At 34.8% G+C, this 20,842-nt stretch overlaps 1 protein-coding gene across 1 annotated transcript in view; it reads left to right on the forward strand.

The window, feature by feature from the left end:
- Window positions 1–2,075: 2,075 nt before the first annotated feature.
- Window positions 2,076–20,842, forward strand: part of Utx (Utx histone demethylase) — a gene marked incomplete at its 3' end in the record, with an annotated part of 233,247 nt that continues 214,480 nt past the window's right edge. Inside the window, exons 1-3 of the mRNA XM_068285047.1 lie at window positions 2,076–2,174; window positions 2,235–2,557; window positions 15,913–16,021. Of these exons, the coding sequence (XP_068141148.1) occupies window positions 2,131–2,174; window positions 2,235–2,557; window positions 15,913–16,021 (476 nt within the window). The remainder of the gene's footprint in view (window positions 2,175–2,234; window positions 2,558–15,912; window positions 16,022–20,842) is intronic.

Genomic DNA, 20,842 nt, shown 5'->3' on the forward strand with positions numbered 1-20,842 from the left:
GTGCTCAGTCAAAAATCATTACGTTTGGTTATTATTACTAGGTTCATTTTGTTAAATAAAGAAAAACACGCTTAGCTTTAATAACCGTAGTCGAAATATGATGATTAAAAGTTAATTTATGGTCCATAAGAACACCTAAGTTATTGATAACATCGAACAGCTCTAATTGAGTTTCGTTAAGATAATAAGTTGCTAAGTATGGAGTGCATCTGTAAATGACATAACATTAATAAAAGAGCCGCTGCGGCTTATTAGATTGGTTTCACACCAACGCTGAAGATCATTAAGTTCGGATTGAACCATGTAAGAAGACGATATATCTTAAAAGCAGTCTTGAATGTTTTGAAGTCAATGGTAACATCTAGAGTATGGTGGTAGTTGTTTTCACGAATAACTAAAGGATCAGTCCTGGAAACATCGCAGTTGAAAGAATCCATCGCAAATACAAGATCTAGTGATCAGTCACGACTATTCCTGATAGGATTTACTTGAGTTAAATCTAAAACAATGTGACGACGAGGGCAACGCTATAAAGGCATCAAATGAAAGGGTCCAGGCAATCTCAGGTATATTAAAATCTCCCAAAACAATGAGCCAGTCTTTGTCAGAGAGATATAAGAAATCAAGTTGAATGGCTACCAAATGGTGAATGTATACTGCCAAAACAAACTGTGTTAGAATATACGAACAAGTAATATAGGCAGAAAAAGAATTTAAATAGTCGTATCATGTCTTTGTATATGTTAAATAGTAAACCTTGCAATTTAGCCGGCTCAATCTTGCAAAAGAAGATTATTTCAAAGGTAACACACAAAAAGGTTGTCTGCATAGCTATTTCAAGAACCACCAAGTTCTATCATCAGCATTTTTCAACGCTAATACTAGTTGGAAATTGCAACTAAATGAATCGAAAAAGTTGGCGAAGCCTACAATACCGAAGACCACCTTTTTGTGCATACCCTTAGGGGCTGTCCATAAATTACGTAACGCATTCAGGGGGGGGGGGTCTCTGTGTGTGTGACAATTTGTGACATAGGGGTGGGAGGGGATCGGAAAGCTTGTGACGTAACATATATTTTTATAACCTTTCAAGACAGGAAAAGTCCGTTAAAAATTATTAGGGGAAATATGGAGCGCTGTTGAAATCGATAAATATCCGACTGTAGCTAAGTACATCGATCCTGAAATTCTGAAATCAATCAGAGCCGCATTTTGTCAAAAGATGAAGTTTGGATATCGGAGAAGGTGAGGACAAGCGAGTATTTTACCCAAATTGTAAAATGTAATAATATCAATTGCTGCTCAAAACCTCGCAGCTCATTTTTTAATATTTAAACAAAGTGAACATGGACTGACGATTTCATTGGGTGTAGAAAATACAGAATCATCTAGGGGTAAATTTGTTTCAGTTTATGTTTCCAAAAATCTGAAGTTACCAAATATGTGTTCGAGTACTTTGCCGGAAATTCTGCCGTACGATTATTTTTGTTCATCTGTGCACGATGTCATAAACGAAAGAATTTGTAAGTCATGCCACATCTATTTTGCATCGAAGGTCATGCTTAAAAAGCATCAAATTGTGCACATAAAATATAAAGACGTCGTAGTCTCTGAAAAGAAAGTTTGACATATACGCTTCGCAGCAAAACGACAAAGAGAATTTATGGCAATCTTGAAAAATGAACAAAGTCAGGCAATGTGACAATCTGTGACAAAGGGATGGGGGGGGGTCAAAAATTGTCAAAAATCGCGTTACGTAATTTATGGACAGCCCCTTAGGCGCTATGAAAAATTAGTACAAGAGCTTCGCCCTTAACAAACTAACTTCGATGCTGTCGAAAATGTCATACAAAAGTGATCATTGACAAATTAAAACCGATGGCAAAATTTTATGCACCATCCCCAACGAGATGTTCAATGGTTGCCAGTAGGAATCCGGCTTGATGCACCGTTTCCTGAAAACGTTGAAGATGGTTGATAGTGGGAGTCGGGTATTACGCACAATCCAAAAAGTTAACCGAAGTTAACTAATGGGAACCAAGTATAATCGTAATTGTATTGTGGTATTTTAAACGGGTTTTTCTTTTGTCTCTCTTTATAGCATTCTTGTTTTGGAAATCGTAGTACTAAATGATGAGTTCTGATAAAATTAGCACAATTTGCGATTTGGATAGGTAAAGTTTTAGATTTTTAAATGCTAATAAAATGATTAACCTGTCTTGAGTTAATTTTAGCCGATATTATGGTTTTTTAAACCTATGCGAACCGAAAAATGTGGATCTTAAAAGTCTTGTTCAACAATTAATCAACAATATGCAGGATGAAGTAACTAGATGTCGTTCCAAACTTACTGAAAAGCTTGTGCCAAAGTCAGCATTCATTAAAATTGAAGAATCATCTTATACCGGTAATCAACACAGCAATTCAGTATCCCTAGAAAAAAGGAACAGCAGCAAAGAAAACATTTATCATGATAAAAACGACTTTAGAGAGGAATTAGCAAATGCTTTGTGCAAACTTGGACATTTACATCTTCTCCTATGTGAATATTCTGAAGGTATATCTATAATATAATCAATTACAGATCGAAGTGTTAATTTAATAAGTATCAAGTGTGCTACAGAAACCACATCAGCGGCAATTTTAGTGAGAGCTGAAATCTACGTACATAAGTATGTACAGTGAGCCCAAAAAGTATTGGGACACTTAAAATTTTCATCTTTCATCCCATGCAAGTTTTGTATTAAAATATAATGCAAAATAAAAATGCAATTCTGTATAATATGGTTTACATTATCTAATTCACAAAAAAAAATTCATTTTCTTAGCATTTTTTTGCAGTTATGTTCTATAAACTAAAAAAATAGGCACAGCTTCACGCCAAAAAAGTATTGGCACAATTTTTCATAACGTCTAACTCTTTTGCTGTTTTAACGGCTAAGTTCCGTTTTTTCTGATTTTCTTAGAATAAGAGCTGCTAGCATACACACATAATGTGTTCAGCACCAGTTTTCGATCTAAATTCAGACAGAAACGATCAAAATGGGCAGAGGAGCAGAAATTTCCTTAGAAACTCGTGAATTAATTATTAAACTGTATGTAAAAAACAAATCTTATCTGGAAATTGGCGAGTTAGTAGACAGATCGTCAAGTGTTCGAAATGTTATAAAACATTACGTTACTACCGGGAAATTGGATCCAGCAGGCCGAACTGGACGTCCAAAAAAATTTACTCCTCGCCAGGAAAGGGTTATTGTGGCTGCAGTTACTCAAAACCCAATGGGATCGGCTGTGAAATTGTGTCACGAGTTACAGGAGACCTTCAAGGAAAACTTTTGCCCTCAAACTATTAGAAATACACTTAACAGGGCTGGCTTTCATGGTCGAGTACCAAGGCGCAAACCATACATTTCAAAAGCCAATAAAAAAAGAGGCTTGATTTTGCAAAAAAATATGTAAATGAGCCGGATTTGTTTTGGAACTCAGTGATTTTTAGTGATGAGTCTAAATTCAATCTATTTGGATCCGATGGTAGCCAAAAAGTATGGCGTAAAGCCAATAAAGAGCTGGAGGAAAAAAATATTCGTAAGACCGTCAAGCATGGTGGCGGGCATGTCATGGTGTGGGGCTGTTGTGCAGCATCGGGAGTGGGTCAGCTGACCTTTATCGAAGGCAATATGGACAAGTATGCTTTCTTGGAAGTTTTAAAAAGTAACTTGGCCCCTAGTGTTGAAAAGTTAGACCTTAGTGGATCTCAATGGCTTTTTCAACAAGATAATGATCTAAAACATTCTTCGTTTTTGGTTCAGGAGTGGCTCATTTATCACTGCAAGCAGCTAAAAACCCCTCCACAATCACCCGATCTTAATCCCATAGAGCATGTATGGGGATTATTGGAGAAAAAATAAGAAACTATCATATAACTTCCAAGGATACCCTTAAAGCAGCAATTATTAAAGAGTGGGAGAAAATTGGAAGCCAGGAGATGCCGAACTTGGTAGGAAGCATGAAGAAACGCCTTCAAGCTGCCATAGAAGCCAAAGGTGGCCCAACGAAATATTAATTTTTAGTTTATTTTGATTTTTTTTTGTATTTTTCTTAATCTACTATGAAATTGTGCCAATACTTTTTTGGCGTGAAGCTGTGCCGATTTTTTAGTTTATAGAACATAACTGTAAAAAAATGCTAAGAAAATGAATTTTTTTTTTGTGAATTAGCTAATGTAAACCATATTATACAGAATTGCATTTTTATTTTGGGGTGCCGACAAATAATACAAAACTTGCATGGGATGAAAGATGAAAATTTTAAGTGTGCCAATACTTTTTGGGCTCACTGTACATGTACAGAAAGGGTATATAAATTTTGGTCAGAAGTGTGCAACGCATAGAAGGAAGCATTTCCGACCATATAAAGTATATAAATTCTTGATCAGCACGACGAAACGAGTTCATATAGCCATGTCGGTCCGTCCGTCTGTCCATCCGTCTGGGTTAACGCGAACTTCTCCTAAACCGTAGGAGCTACTGAAATTTTGCATGTAGGTTTGTATATACTGCAAGGGTTGCATATCTCGGATATAGCCGGTTCGGACCACTATATCATATAGCTTCAATACAAACGGCATAGTGACGAACAGTGACTTTTCTTAATAACAATACGATTTTTAAATTGAAGATTTACAAATTCCAATTGATATTTTTATTTTGAATATCTATAAGCATATACAGTGGTGGAATGCGGGTTAGCCCCCTTTTTTGACTTTGAATTTGATTTTCCCGGCTCCCAAGAAATTTAATGAAGTCATTTTTTTCAGTTATTTGTTGGTTATTGTATTTAGATGATTACACGTAATTATTGGCATGTCAGCTTTTGATGTTTTTTTTTTTTACAGGTGCGTTTGAACAAAAAGCCCCCTCAAAATAGACAATAGTTTAGCCCGGTCATTCCAAAATCTTTAATATTATAGTTACACATGTGTATTCTTTAAAAAAGTGGTCTTGAGGACTGTTGGTTTGACGACGTTTTACAATACAAATTTAAACTAAAGTACTTTTTTCTTAATCTAAGTGTGAAAGTAAATTGAATTTCCCTTCAAATGATACATGTTTCATAAAATTACAAAAATTAAATCGATTCCATCGCCCATACTTAAAAAAAACAGGTAAGCAAAATTTCCTAGACCGTAAAAGCTATAGATTTGACATTTTGCGTGTAGGCTTGTATATACTGCACAGGTTGTATATCTCAGATTTAGCCGGACCACTATATCATATATGTAGCTCCCATACAAATTGCAAAGTCACGAACAGTGTCTTTTCTTAATAACTTCGTTATTTTCAGAGCTATGCCAAATTTGATCAAAATCGGGTGACTATATCACATAGCTCCCATAGGAACGATCGATGGAAAACAGTGACTTTTGTCAATAACTTTGTTACTTTTCACGCTATTGCTACAACATCGTTATTTGGCATGCTAAGATTGTGGGCCGTCCATTAGACTTTTTAGATGAAATGTTTTTTTTGCTCTGACGGCTATACGTAAGGAAAGAGTAACAAAAAACTTGCAAGGGTATACAAACTTCGGCGCGGTCCAAGTTAGCCCCGGCCCTATGTTTTTTTTTTTTTTTTTTCAATGCTTGTGAAAATTTGAGTATACCCCACAAACTAAAGAAATTAAAGTATCAAATAAATTGTGCAGCCCTGAAAGTTTTCTTAAGCTTTAAAAGTTTGCTTTTGATTCTCTGCGCACGTGGCATGAAGAAAGTAAAAATTAGTCATCTTCCGTTTTCCTTTGTCTCATCAAAAGTAATTTTCCAGTAAATAATATACAATAGAAAATGTAGCTCCAGATTTGTTTTACTCGATCGTCTGTGGTATTTCTTGTTTAGATGTGTTTTGTCCATAGCTCGCAAATAACTGTCGACCGTTTCTCGTTGTCTGTAAATAAGTGTCTTTTCCCGACATTCTACGAAAAGACTCAGCGAGCAACCGATTTTTCGGTTCTTAAATGAGCTCGCTCGCGCTCGGAGCGAAACCGTTTTTTTCTGTACTGTTTTGTTCTGGTTGTTCCAAGACCGTTTCGTCGTGTTCAATCAAGCAAAAAGTCTTTTGCGTATGTATTGGTATACATTCACACGCATAGGCAAGCAAATGGAATATGAAATCAAAATGAAATAAAATATGGTTTTCTAAAAAAAATATGAAAAAAAGACCAAAAAATTTTAAAATAAATTTAAGTTAAAAATTTAAATTGAAAAAATCAAAAAATTATGTTTATTTTTCACAACAACAAAAATAAATGTGAAGACCGTTTGCGTTGAGTTTTTCGGTCAATCGGTCTTTTGTTGACTCACATCGTGCGAGCGTTTCTCGTTTCGCTCTTTATGCACTGCTCATTGAAAGACCGATATACAAAGCGCTCAACGAAAAGAGCTCAACAGAAAATATAAATCAAGACAGCAAGAGTCTCTTGTTCAGAGCGAGAGCGAGAGAGTATGAACTTTTTCGGTTGTGTTCGCAACGAGAACGCAAGAAGGAAAACGGTCGACAGTTATTTGCGAGCTATGGTTTTGTCCTTTATTTTATGTGTTTTTTTGCTGTGTTGTTTTTATCGTGTTTAACTTAAAAACTTTTTTGCTTTGTGAAGTAAAAGTTATTGGATTGTTGTAACTCTTAATCAAATCATGTTTGTCAATGTCTTATCTGTATAAAACACTTATCACTTTTTACCCAAATTCACCCGGTTCTATACAATCACGAATTTCCCTAGACATCTTTGAGTTCGGGCATGCAGAACTGCTTGACGTGTGGCTACACAACAAGCGCAAAGCATCCTCAGTTTTTGACTTCATATTAAAAATGTTTAATGGATCACTTTTGGAAAAAAAAAGGAGAAATAAAAAAAAATCGAAGAATTTCGCGGAAATGAAGGGTTAAAAAGGAAATATGCGGGAGAGCTGTCTGAGAAGGAAAACCACAACACATCTTTACTTGTTCAAGCGGCTTCAGTAACAGCAAAAAAAGGCAAATGCAACGATTTATCGTTTGTTTTGTTTTTTGTAAACTCAAATAAGAAATAAGTATTAATCCAAAATTTCTATTCCGTTAAGTCCTGATGAAGCTTTGGCGTTTTTACTCGAGAATGGATTAACCAAGGGCACATATGTACATAAACATCAGGCTGCAGAGTAAAAATCGTAATTGCGACATTTACCCGATCTTGAAGCAAAGGAAAAATGTAGACCTGAAAACATTTCCATTTCTGAAACTTTTGCAGTCGTTCCATTACAGGATATTTTAGATCATACAGTAAAACGAATAATGACACTGCAAAATAGTGTCATGGAAATGTTTAATTCAAACACGGAATTAAAGTTGATTTCAACCTATGGCTTTGACGGTTCCACAGGGCAAAGTACGAATAAGCAGAATTTTCAAAGTACTGAATCGGGTAACGTAGACCAAGGCTTGTTTGTCCGAACACTTATTCCGTTAAAGTTGGTAAACGATTTACATCAGATTCTTTGGATTAACCGCACGCCGCAATCTATCAGATTTTGCAGACCTGTTAAAATTCAGTTTACACAGGAAACCACTGAACATATTTTAAAGGAAAAAAGGTGACTTAGAAAACCAAATTCATGACTTTGATTGATGGTAAGGTATTAAACTCATTAACAGGAAATAAATCGACACAAACCTGTCCAATATGTGGAGCAAAGCGTGTACAATTGATGTAAATTTCTGACATGAGTTAGGATGCATGGATTTGTTATTTAGAGTTCGTACTTAATTTATCGTTTCGGATTGATCTAAAAAAAATTGCAAGTTAGAGGCTCTCATAACAAACATTTACTGCTCATACGGAAACGGGAAATTTAAAGAAGATTTTGGTCGGAACTAGGATTACACGTTGACAAGCCAAAACAAAATGGAAGTGGAAATTTGAACGATGATAATACATGCTTATTCTAAGCAGACTGCACGCATTTTAATGAAAAAATATCCTTGGTACCCCATGACACCCACAGTCCACAGAGTATTAATTCACGGACCCAAAATTATTAACAAATCCGCACTTCCTTTGGGCTGCATGGGTGGAAATGCATCAGAGGCACGGAACAAGCTATGTATATAAGCAGGGCAGAAGAATGCACGCCATAAAGAATAGTCGGCTAAATAATATGCAGGACGTTTTCCACAGAGCTATGGACACTAGCGATCCATTAATCTCAAGCTGGCCGAAAGAACAAATAAAAAGAAGCCTATTCCTGCAGATGTACTGGCACTATTCGAAGTACCAGCTCTTAGCATCAGTGAGCGCCAAAACCGGAATGACGAATCTGATTTAGAAGAAATAGATTTGGATGGATCTGACTCCGATAAATCCGATATTTATATCGAATACTCAGTTGAAGTGGATGCAGAATTTTTTGAATAAAAACATTACATTAAAAATTAAGTTTTTGATTCTTACAACTTATTTTATTTGAAACTCCTACTCATTTAAGTAAGTAAGATGTAATACTCAGTATTGTTAAATCTTACTACATAAATTATATAAGTGAGTAATCTTTTAAAATCCCCGAATTTGATGCAGATTGTTCTCAAAATAAAAAAAATTGAGGGCTGTGCCACGCCCACTATTCCCAGTACAAGTTTCTACAATTTTTATATAATCGACTGCAAAAAACGAGACAAAAAATCTTTCTCAGTTCTTTAGCTACTAATTTATGTAAAAAATATCAAAAAAGCTAACATCGGCTATGCCGAAATTTATATACCCTTGCAGTCCTTGGCAATAATAATTTTACATGTTCAAAATTTGTTTTCTGCAACTCAATTCATCAATATACAAACAAAACAATTTTACACTTTACTACAATTTGTTCTTCTTCTTCCCTCAATTCCTAAGCAAAGCAACGCACGCACATACACATACAGGTTATGTAGCGTTGCGTCTGTGTGTGTATGCATGTGCTCTGTTGATGACGTATGATGTAGACAGCAAGCAGCGCTGCCGGCAGCGATTGAACCGATTTATATTGACTATAACTTGTGTTATATTTATCCGATCCGATCAAATTTTGGGATCTGGGGTTTTATATTCAATATTATCACATATGTAAATTTCATAGCGATACTCCAATTTTTATGAAAATGTTTGTTCTGGAGCTATATAATATACTAGTCCGATCCTGATAATTCTCATACGTAATCTGCTCCAGATAATAAAAAGCACAGAAAACAAGCCCGATAGCTCTTAAGGTGGCTGAGTAAAACGCATACGCACGGACGGACAGCTCTATCGACTTAGCTTCTCATGCTGATCAAGAATATACATATATACTTTATGGGGTCGGAAACGTCTCCTTCTGTGCGTTACAAATATCTGACCAATTTTATAATACCCTCTGCAAGGGTATAAAAACGAATTCGGGACCATAGTACAGTGGGTGACTTGTCCAACGTTGCTGCTGCGGCTGACGCTTCGGGACCGCGGCCTCTCTTTGGAATTCCACCAAAAAAACATATATTTGTTTCTAGGCTAGACCCTTATGTCACATCTGATGATGTAATAGCCTATATTCGGAATAATAGCCTATAACGAATATCGCGGTGAAAAAGTTTAAATTTTCGTCCTTTAAAATTAGTGTTTCTGCCAATATCTTCGACATTATATGTCGAGAAGATTTTGGGCCGAAACATATAATAGTTAAGGAATATACTGTAAAAAACTAACTACTAATACTATTCCTGCCACATCAGCATCTGCTGGTGTGTCAAAAAACTAGCTTCGTCCCTTAAACCTTAATTCTTTTATTACATGTTCCTATATTCCACCATCGTCACACATTGTGGTCTATTTAAATCATTTAGAGGCAATTCAGTTTGTCTTCTCTTTGTTTTTTAGTCAAGACATTATCACAGTTTTTGGTGTTTTTAATTCACCTGCTTCAGCATGGTCACTAACAGATGAATCTACAATGTTGCTGCCCTTTATGTCACATGACTTTATTGATGGCCTTCTAGGTTTATTCTTATCCCAAGTGAATCCTCTCTTAAATTCTAATGAAAAATCGTTAGATCTTATTTTTGTATTGGATTCTTTTTATTGTGATGTTTATAGGATCGAACCATTTGTTCTTCCCGAAGACAAATTTCATCCTACATTAAATTTAAAAATGTATCTGCCAGCAAACACAATTACTTGGTTCAAATGAGTAACGTCTAACTAGGTGCTCTTGTAAGACTGACTTAGCCAGCCTTAATGAAAACATTATTACTACCGAACTCAGCTGTTCGCTTCTTTAATGATACTCTGAATTCACTCTTTGATATTTGTGTGCCTCTTGGTAGGCATGAGCGGTTTAACAAACCTCCGTGGTTCTCTCGAGAGTTATCCAAATTGAAAAATGTGATGTTTCAAAAAACACGTCAGATTACGCTCTGTATACAGTCGTCTGTTCCATGAATTTTTCATGAATTATCTTCAGCGGTGTAGGCATCAGTTTTCTTCTGACCCTAAACAATTTTATAATTTTGTTAATTCTAAACGTAAGACCTCGGTGCACCCATCTTTTTGTCCTTTCAAAATAAATAAGCTAGCACTGATCAGGCAATTGCCGATATGTTTACGAGTTTTTTCAAAACAACTTATTCCTCAACCGAATATCGAGCAAATCCGTATCCTTATCATTTAAAAAGGCTAATTGTATTTTTAGTCCAGTGATTGATAAAAGTTCTCTTCTTAGCGAACTTAAACTAGTGATACCTGTTTATTCTGCAGGCGCATATGGTCCACCTGGATGTGTACTCAGGTTTTGTGCAAATGCATTATGTAAACCCATTTTTATACCATACATTATTATATATACAAGTCGGCGAAATGTATGTAACAGGCAGAAGGATAGTATAGTAGCTGGTGTTTGAGTGACTTAATTTCAATTTTGAATCCAATTTTCGAAAAGTATAAAGCCTTCTTTTGGCAGACTAAAGGTCCAAAGATAGTTTACTTTATCCATGTCCACGCCATAATCTCGTCGCCTGTTAAAACCGCGATATCTCCCGTATTTTTCTACCTGATGCAATCAAATTTGGCACACTTGACATTTGATCAAAATCAGTCAAAAAAGAGTCGAGTTATGCATATAAACGTTTTCCCATAAGGCCGGAGCTGGCCGTTGGCTGGTGGGGGCGCTAGGGTGCTCGGATGTTTGAGTGAGCAAGACACCAAGATATGCTTGTTATAAGCATGTGAAAATGCATTTTTATTACCCGGGTGAGATAAAGTATGAAAATTTTCAGGATCGGACCACTATATCATATAGCTCCAGAACAAACATTTTCATAAAAATTGGAGTATCCCCACGAAATTTACTTTACGATGATAGTATTGGATATAAAAACTCACATTCCAAAATTTCAATCCGATCGGATAAATAGAACACAAGTTAGAGTCAATAAATATAAATCGGTTCAATCGCTGCCGACAGTGCTGCTTGCTGCCTACTACGTCATCATCCAATCAACAGAGCACATGCATACACACACATAGCCGCAACGCTACATGAACTGTATGTGTATGAGTGCGTTGCTTGGCTTAGGGAAAGAGGGAAGAAGAATTTGTGTAGGATGAAGAGTAAAATTGTTTTGTTTGTATATTGATGAATTTTTTTTGAAAATGTAAAATTATTATTGTCAAGCACTGCAAGGGTAAATAAACATCGGCATAGCCGAATTTAACTTCTTTGATATTCTTATTTACAAATATAAAAATTTTTTGATAATTTCTTAAAGGGTTATATACCTTCTTTGTCAAAGAAAAAGAGGAAAGTTTGGACTTTCTTTTAGGTATGTATCAATTATTTCATTAGACGAATGTTTTAATTTTTTTATAGTACACTCTATTAACAATGTTTCCCGTAGAGGAAGAGGCTTGCGGTGATAGTTTCCCAGGTCGAACCGGTCAACTAAAACCATAAAAACAAATAAATTTCATTAGTTTTGTGTAATTCCTTGTTCTTGAACGATCGTTTTTATGATTTTTTTTTTTTTTGACCATACGGGAGCGTTTTATGCTAAAAATTAACTTTTTGGTTAATTAAAAAAAAAGAAATGCTAAAAATGAACTTTTTGGTCGCTAGAAATTTCACTAAAAAATTCATTTCGAGAAAAAAAAAGTATCATTTTAAAAACAATTTGAAGAAAATCGATCGAGTTTTCCGTCAATCCAAATCACCGCAAAGTCATTAAAAAAAAAACATCATTTCGAGATAATCGCGACGAGGCGCGCTGTTAAGATGGCTGCAACTTGTTTTCTGTTCTTAAGGAGTTTTTCTGTAAAATAAAAAAATAAAAAAAATTTTCCATTTATATACAGTTTGTCAAAGAATTATTTGCAAATTGAAAAAAGTCATACAAATTCATTTTTCAGTTTAAAATTTATTATAAACGATTACTTTTTCTCAAAATTTTTTTTTTTGTAACTTATAGTTAAAGCTATTCTTAACAAATGTAAGGCACAAAAATTTAAAATTTTCATCCAAAGGAAACAAAAAAAGAAAATTCGTCGAAATTCAATTAATTCATTGCAAAATGCAAAGACAATACAAATCGAAGCCGCAGCTGTGTACCGGCAGTTGTTTTTCCAAGAAAATTTACCTAATTATTTCTTTTTGATTTGGAAACTGAGCTGTCAACATCTTGCATAAATTAACTCCATTTAAAATGCCTGGAAAACGGATTGATGAAAATTTGATTTAGCTAGTTTACTATCATCACAGTAAAGGAAAATCAGCAAAGGAACTGGCGGAAATGTTTTTAATAAAATTAAGAACCATTTAAAATATAATAAATTGTCGGAGAAAAAAAATAGGTTGGATTTAAAGCACTCCGGAGGCCGGCCATCTAAGGTGACAAGACGCGATCACTCAAAAATTATCGAAGAGGTCAGCAATAACCCCCAAGTCAGCCTAAGAGAGTTAGCGACAAACCTTAAAAATGATTCTTAAAAATGATTGCCAGAAGTCCGTAAGCAATGAAACCATAAGAAAGGTCTTAAAGCTGCATAAATACTCATCAAAAATAGCGAGGAAGAAGCCACTACTTTCAGCCCTAAACATTGAGAGGGGGGCTGAACTACTCTATTGCCAATGTTCACAATCCCCTTGAGTACTGGGATGACGTTTTTTTTTTGTGATGAGACAAAAATTATGATATACTACCATGATGGATCGAGCAAAGTGTGGCGAAAACCTAAAACATAAAACGTCTCTGATAAGGGCAATTCAAGAAGAATGAGTTAAAAATCCCGAAATTTATGACCTTCAGAACCTTGTACATTCGAAGCCCCGACGTCTTCAGGCAGTACTACATGCAAATGGAAGACACACCAAATATTAGATCTTAAAAAATAATATTTTCCTAGTTTTAAGTTTACTTCAAATTAATTGACAGTGTGAATTTCGAATTTCAATTTCCTTTTTTGTTTTTTTTTTTTTTGTTTCTTTTGGATGAAATTGTAAAATTTTTGCTTTAAACACAAAAAAAAATTTTGAAAAAAGTAATCGTTTATAACAAATTTTAAGCTGAAAAATGAATTCGTGTGACTTTTTTCATTTTGCAAAGAACTACTTGACAAACTGTATATAAATATTTATTTATATATATAAATATTCATATAAATATACTCATACTAAGTTGTCTGGTGGTTAAAAACACCAGTCAAAAACAATACGATACTGTTTTTTTTTTTTTTTTAAAAAGGTGATAAGCTTGTATAAAAATTGTATAAAAACCTCCAGCCTGAAGGCTTTTGTCGCTCTGGCTTTATAACTAGAGAGCTGCATGAGTAGTCAAAAAACCTTATTCGAATTGACAATGCTCAAATTGAGTTGAGTGAGTTCGAGTGCGAGGCCGAAAAAGTATGAGTGAGTGAGTGCTCTAGCACAGGACTCATACACACAAAGCTAAAACACATAAGAGAATTGAATGAATTGTGACAGGTAAAGAAAAGTGAGTTGGTTTCGAATGGATTCGAGTTGCCAAGTAGTTTTTCATTTCATTTATTTGTATAATAGAAAAGAAAGAGAGAAAGAGACAAAAACCAATGAAATGTAAACTGTTATTTTTTTTGCATATATTTTATTACATTTATTTCTATTTTATATTGGAATGCAAGAATATAATTTTATTTATATTTTCTGAGTTACTAGAAATAAGACAACGCTTTTCTGAAATCAAATTTCTAGCGTTGGAAAATGTTCGTTCCGAAGCTGCGCTGCTCGCTGGAATACAGAATATTTTGCAACTTGTCTTATAAAGCAGAGGAAAAAAATTTGCATGCAAATTCCACCAAGCCAATGGGTCAAAATCTTTTCAACGACACAAACGGAATGACTATACAAAATTTGTAAGCTATAACTCGAATGAATTCGAATTCGAATTGTGTTAGCCAAATTTTTCATTCGGTTTTATACTTCATTCATTCGAACTTTTTTCGTTGGATGCTGTGAGTTATGAAAAGCAATATGCATTCACACTCACACACATTCACTCTAGTATTAGCAAGCACTCACTCAATTCAATTCAATTCGAGTCCATTCATTTCTTTATATGTATTGATTGAAGCCGAGCAGCTCTCTATTTATAACCCATTATAACTTAGAACTAATTCTTTCTTACATTCAAAACAACAATAATAAAGCAGAAAAGCTGCTTAAATTGTCATTAAATTTTAAAATTATAAAATTAATTAAATATAGTACTACAACTGTATTAAGAAAATGAAGTGAACTAAGTTTTGCATGCCTTATAGCATATGCTATCTCGTCCACTCCACAGACACATGAGCATTTCAGTGCCGCCATTAGTCTACATAACTACGCCTTTTAGAACACCCAGTATAACTCATCTATATGAATATTTCGCGTGTTTCTATTTCTATTTTGATAAAATTTGATAATAATAGTTGCGAGAGGCAATCGGGTATTTGTAAATTGTAGAGGATCTTCAACCTAACTAGGACGTGGCCATCTTGTGTGCCGTATTTGAACACGATAGTCAAAAAACTGCTAGAGGCGTGCCAAAATTTTTAAACAAACTAACCCTGCGCACAGACTAAGCCAGTATTCCTTTTAAATTTGAGGAAAAAAAAAGATATTGTGAGTTAAAAGCAACGTACTTTATTATTTGAATGAAAACTTAAAACTGAGTTACAAAAATGTCTTATGGTTATATTTATAGGCTAAATTTGTGAGCCCTTTAGTGGCGTGATTGATATTCATGCGATTTGATTGGCCCGAATTTAAATGCTGAATTAGCGTTCACACTCTTTGATTTTGAGGGGGACAATTGTTATTGCAAGTGTCCAATTGTTTATAAAAACGGATGTTAACTTTAACTGGCGAAAAATTTATATGTTATTGTGTATTGGAGTTGGATATATGACTATATATTTATTGGGTCGGAAAAGCTTTTTTATATAATGAACATTTTTTGTGGGTTACAAAACCGATATAAAATACAGTAGATGTTTCATCTGTATTATTTTTCCAACAAAAAAAAATTCAAATTTAAAGTATTTCAAAAGCTACTCAAAGAACTTTAGTTCAAAATTTTGTTTGGGTATTAGAACTTAAAAAAATTAATTTATTTATGGAAAAGTATATTTAAATTGAATCACTTTTAAACAACTCAAACAATATGGTTTTCAAAAACCCAAATATTTTCCAATTCCTTAGGCTTATATCCTTCTATGCGTTGAACACATCAGACCAAAATTAATATACCCTGTTTGCAAGGGTTTAAAACTGGTCCGGTGCGGTTTGATTTTTGGTGTTGCATATTTATCCATGTCTGTTTGCATTAAAAATATATATACTTTTATACATTCTTACCGTTTTAGCTCTGTCAGCTTATCAAAAGTATCTCCAATTTTGCCAAATGTATTGGACCAACCACGACTTTCTTTATGGAATAGGCATTGCATACTTTAAACTGCGATGCTTTAAGTGGTAAGTTTAATAGTTAAGATTTAAACTTTCTGTTCAATTTTGCTTAAAAATATATAATTATTATTTTTAAAAATCTGATCGATGTTTTAAAAAGGGTATACAAAGTGTAGGTAAATCTAAAAAGATCAATAATTAATCGAAATTTCTTTTTTTTAACTACCTCAATTCACATCGAAATATCTTTTTTAAACTTAATTTTGGTGTACAGATACCAGATACCATATAAACTAAAAAAAACATTTGCATTGAATTCATAATTCAACAACCGCCTGCAGACGTGTTTTTAATGCACTTCACAAATTGTAGTATTAAAAGAAACTCCTCGTTTGCAAATATAAGGAATTGTGAAGGGCTCTCAGTAGCCTCAGAAATGCCTAATCACAGTCATATAGCTGTTAGTTTTAACTAATATCAATATATTGTAAATTTGCTATTACAAATTGTCTAATTTGAAAAAACCATGCCGATCCATTCGGGCCCAAGCTCTCTCCATCCTCACCAGCTGCAAGAACCTCTTGAACAACACAAACGCCAGCTTCGACTCTCCGTTCAACGCAAAATCGCGTAACTTCCGGTGGTATCGACGACCCTACAAAATGCTACCGTAAACATTAAGCCAAAAGTCGAGAGCCGCTCATCATCCAAAACCAATTTACCGTGAAGAGACTAATGTGCTTCTCAATGTGGATAACTGGTTTACCAACTGCACCGATCAGCACAGTCAGTCAAATGAACGCGTTTCACACTTAAGCGGGAATCGGTTTAAAATTTTTGCTGATCAGCAAGATGTCCAAACCGTCGCCGTTGAAAAGTAAAATCGGCTAGACCACCGCCACTATATATCCGCGGATCTATTAGGGACAAAAAACTTTTTCGTAACCCCTCTCAATGAGGGAAACATAAAATAAAATAAATGCCAAAAGCATGCGGAAGACAATTTGCGCATCATCGAAAAGCACCTCTATTCTGCTAACCTTACCTTTTATATCTAGTCATAATGCTTAGAAATTTAAACCAAGCAAAACTGTGCAATGAGACGCGTTTGATGATAAGAAAACTGATGACAAATGTGACTCACGCGTCAATACTTAAAGGAAATTTTAAAGATGGGTAAGTTCTTATATCAAGGATTCCGATGATCCCAACGGATATGCTCTTTGAGTTTAAACGAATTCAATTTTCGATTCGTCTTGTCTTCGCCATGACGATCCACAAATCACAGGGCCAATCCTTGACTATTTGTAGCCTCAATCTAGAAAATTCATGTTTTTCTCATGGGCAATTGTACGTGGCATGCTCAGGTGTCGGCATCCGCTTTATTTGTTCTTGCGACTGACCAAAGAACAAAAAATGTCGTTTACCACAAGGTCCGGGAATAAAAATTGTGTTTGACTTTTTAAGTATAAAAAAAAATGTGCTTAATCTTTTTATCCCCAATCGAAATCGGCAAAACAACGGCTAGTAAATAACCAGAGGGCGGGGGATAATTACTAGTTTTTTGTTACTCTTTCCTTTCCGTCAGAGCGGAAAAACTTTTCATCTAAAAAGTCTAATGGACGGCCTATAATCTTAGCATGCCAAATAATGATGTTGTTGCTCAAAGTCACTGTATTCCACCGATTATTCCTATGATATATTCCTATATGATATAGTCACCCGATCTTGATTAAATTTAGCACAGTCAATGTTAAACTGACAACTGTTTAATTTTAAAGCAATAGCGTGAAAAGTAACGAAGTTATTGACAAAAGTCACTGTTTTTGATCGATCGTTCCTATGGGAGCTATATGATATAGTGACCCGATCTTGATCAAATTTGGCATGGCTCTAAAAATAACGAAATTATTAAGAAAAGACACTGTTCGTGACTTTGCAATTTGTATGGGAGCTATATGATATAGTGGTCCGATCCGGCTAAATCCGAGATATACAACCTGTGCAGTATATACAAGCCTACATGCAAAATTACAGCTCTGTAGCTCTTACGGTCTAGGAGGAGTTTGCGTTGATCCAGACGAACGACTTTTGTCGAGCCCCACGCGTATTGTAGTTATCCTCGTGACCATGTTCCTTTTTAGGTCAGCAGCTATCTTTGTGGAGCATATGGAAGGTTCCAACTTCACCTGACAAATAATTTAATTGCATTCTCGGCTGCCTAATAATTTACCACTTTTCAATTTTGATGTTCCCTTGAAGCGCTGAATGATGCTTCTAATTTTAAAACGGATTTTATCCATGATTTCCCCTATTGCGGCATATCATTGCCTTGATTGTGCAAGTGCAGGATTATTTTCCGATGGCTTCTTTCTGTTTTGGGGAAATGTTTACAAAGATCAAGAATATGCTGGAGTCGGACAATTTTGTTCAACATATACGCTTTATAAATTTTTTTTTTTTAATAACAAAGCCATTAAAAATTTTTGTAAAAATATTGAAGACGCTAACTTTGGCTGTGCCAAATTTATATAAACTTGCAGTCCTTGGCCATTATATGTTTACACGTTGGAAACTTATTTTTGTAACTCAATTTATCACAGCACAGACGAAACATTTGGAATGCACGTTATGTCTGTACGTTACAAACATCTGACCAATTTTAAAATACCCTCTGCAAAGGTAAAAAAATGTAATACATAAGATTAGAAATACTATGATCTGCTTGACAAATTTGTTCAACATTTATCGTAATCGAAAGAGCCACATGTTGGCCAAGTACTTAAAAAAGCTCACCGTACCAAAAATTTAGTACGTCTTGTACATTCATATATGTAAGTTACGAGTCTTAACTACGAGTCTGGTCCATGGATAAGAGTCTGGTCCCTACTCTGGAGCCAGCTCTGAGTCTATCATACGTGTCGGGGTGAGGCATTACTTTCAGATACACATGGGAGATGACACACAAGACTCTTTCTTTAACCACTAGTTTACCATGAAACTAATTGCACAGAAGCTTCGATTTAAAGTTATAATTTGTTTATTAATCACTTGAATGTACTTCTGGTTCCGAGGCCAGACTAAGACTAAAACTACTCCAGAGATCGGGGCCTTAAATGTACCTCAAGAGGGCTGATCAACGTCTATTGATCGTACTGTGTCCGATGTTGAGAGTAGGTCACCCTTCCGGTGAAGTCAGCAGAAATAGATTGGTTACAAAGGTGAATAGAAAAGCGCCCATGCTATGTGATAGGAAGTAAATATTGGCTCAAGCGTTAACCCTCTAACGCTCAAAAGTGTCTTCAGACACTTATTTTATTATTTATTTTAGAAAAAACGTGGAGATTTTTGGCTACTCAAATATTTTTTGATCGTTAATAAATAACACCACAAACTTAAGAAAAAACCTTTAAAGGCTCTCTAAAGCTTTTAACGGTACTTTTTTCTTAACACAAACACAAACACAAAACATGTGTTTTATCGCGCGTGTAATATGATCAGCTGCATGTAGTGTTTTGCAGAAATTTAAATAAAAAATCTATAAAAGCAATCCAGCTCAACAAAAATTGTTTCAAAATATACCATACGAATAAATAAATTTAACATTTCTATTCAATATTTTTTTTTACGCTCAGATGCCCAAGAGTGCCTTGGGACACTCATTACATTTTTTGCACCTGGAAGCTAAACGAAAACTTGTAGATTTTTTCTGATTTCATTTTTGAGTTTAGAAGCCTTTATTTACTTTAAAAAAATGGTTCTTCTTATTTTTCTCCAATAGTTTAGAAAACAACATTAAAGGGTTGAAGTGCTTACTCTAGGTATAGGAAGTCATTAATGGAACAAGTGGTTAGTGTGGATTATTATGGGTCACAATGTACTTCCTAGGGTTATGGAATGTGTGGGTTGTCAACGTGACTTTTAATGAGAAAGGGTATACTATCGGGAACTCATTCAGCAGATTCTATTATTGCGTCTCGTCTTGTTGCATCATAGTTGGTCTGGGTGCAGGGCATGGTTCTACTCGTTCTGTAGGAGTCGGCGTATCGTGGAGGAACGCGTGTGCTAACTTGAATATTGTATGTGTATATTTGTATGCAGAAGGCATGCATACATATGTTATGTGTGGTTTGCAAAGTGCACGCATAGCATTTCCAATGCGCCGCGATCGGCTTGTACATATATAACCGGTGGATCACATTACTTATTCGCTGGAATGTTTATGTATTTCTATGTCGTCTTTTAAGTACTTTAGAATTTTGTACATATGTATTTATTTTGACAAATTGTCACAATGTACTAACTGAACGTTACACACTCTAAAATAATATAATTTAGATTATAATGGTAATGATAATGGTAGGGTACATATGCAACAACTCCCTTTTAAGTAATACATGTAATTACTTGATGTAGTGTTAATATATTGTCTTTTATACATACATAACTGTTACTGATATGCATTAAAAATGTATTATCTTTATTTTTCTAAAATATTTGCGCTCATTACTGAATTCTATTTTTAATATATTTTAAGTTACTTTATATTTTATTTTGAATAAGAATTACTGTTTTTATACCCTTGCAAAAAGGGTATATTCATTTTGGTCAGAAGTGTGCAACGCATAAAACGAAGCATCTGCGACCATACAAAGTATATATATTCTTGATCAGCACGACGAGCCGAGTTCAAATAGCCATGTCCGTCCGTCCGTCCGTCCGTCTGGATCAACGCAAACTCCCCCTAGACCGTAAGAGCTACAGAGCTGAAATTTTGCACGTGGGCTTGTATATACTGCAGGGATTGTATATCTCGGATTCAGCCGGATCGGACCACTATATCATATAGCTCCCATACAAACGCCAAAGTCACGAATAGTGACTTTT

The sequence above is a fragment of the Drosophila tropicalis genome, unplaced genomic scaffold, assembly GCF_018151085.1.
Source record: "Drosophila tropicalis isolate 14030-0801.00 unplaced genomic scaffold, ASM1815108v1 contig_109, whole genome shotgun sequence".
NCBI classification, from domain to species: Eukaryota; Metazoa; Arthropoda; class Insecta; order Diptera; family Drosophilidae; genus Drosophila; species Drosophila tropicalis.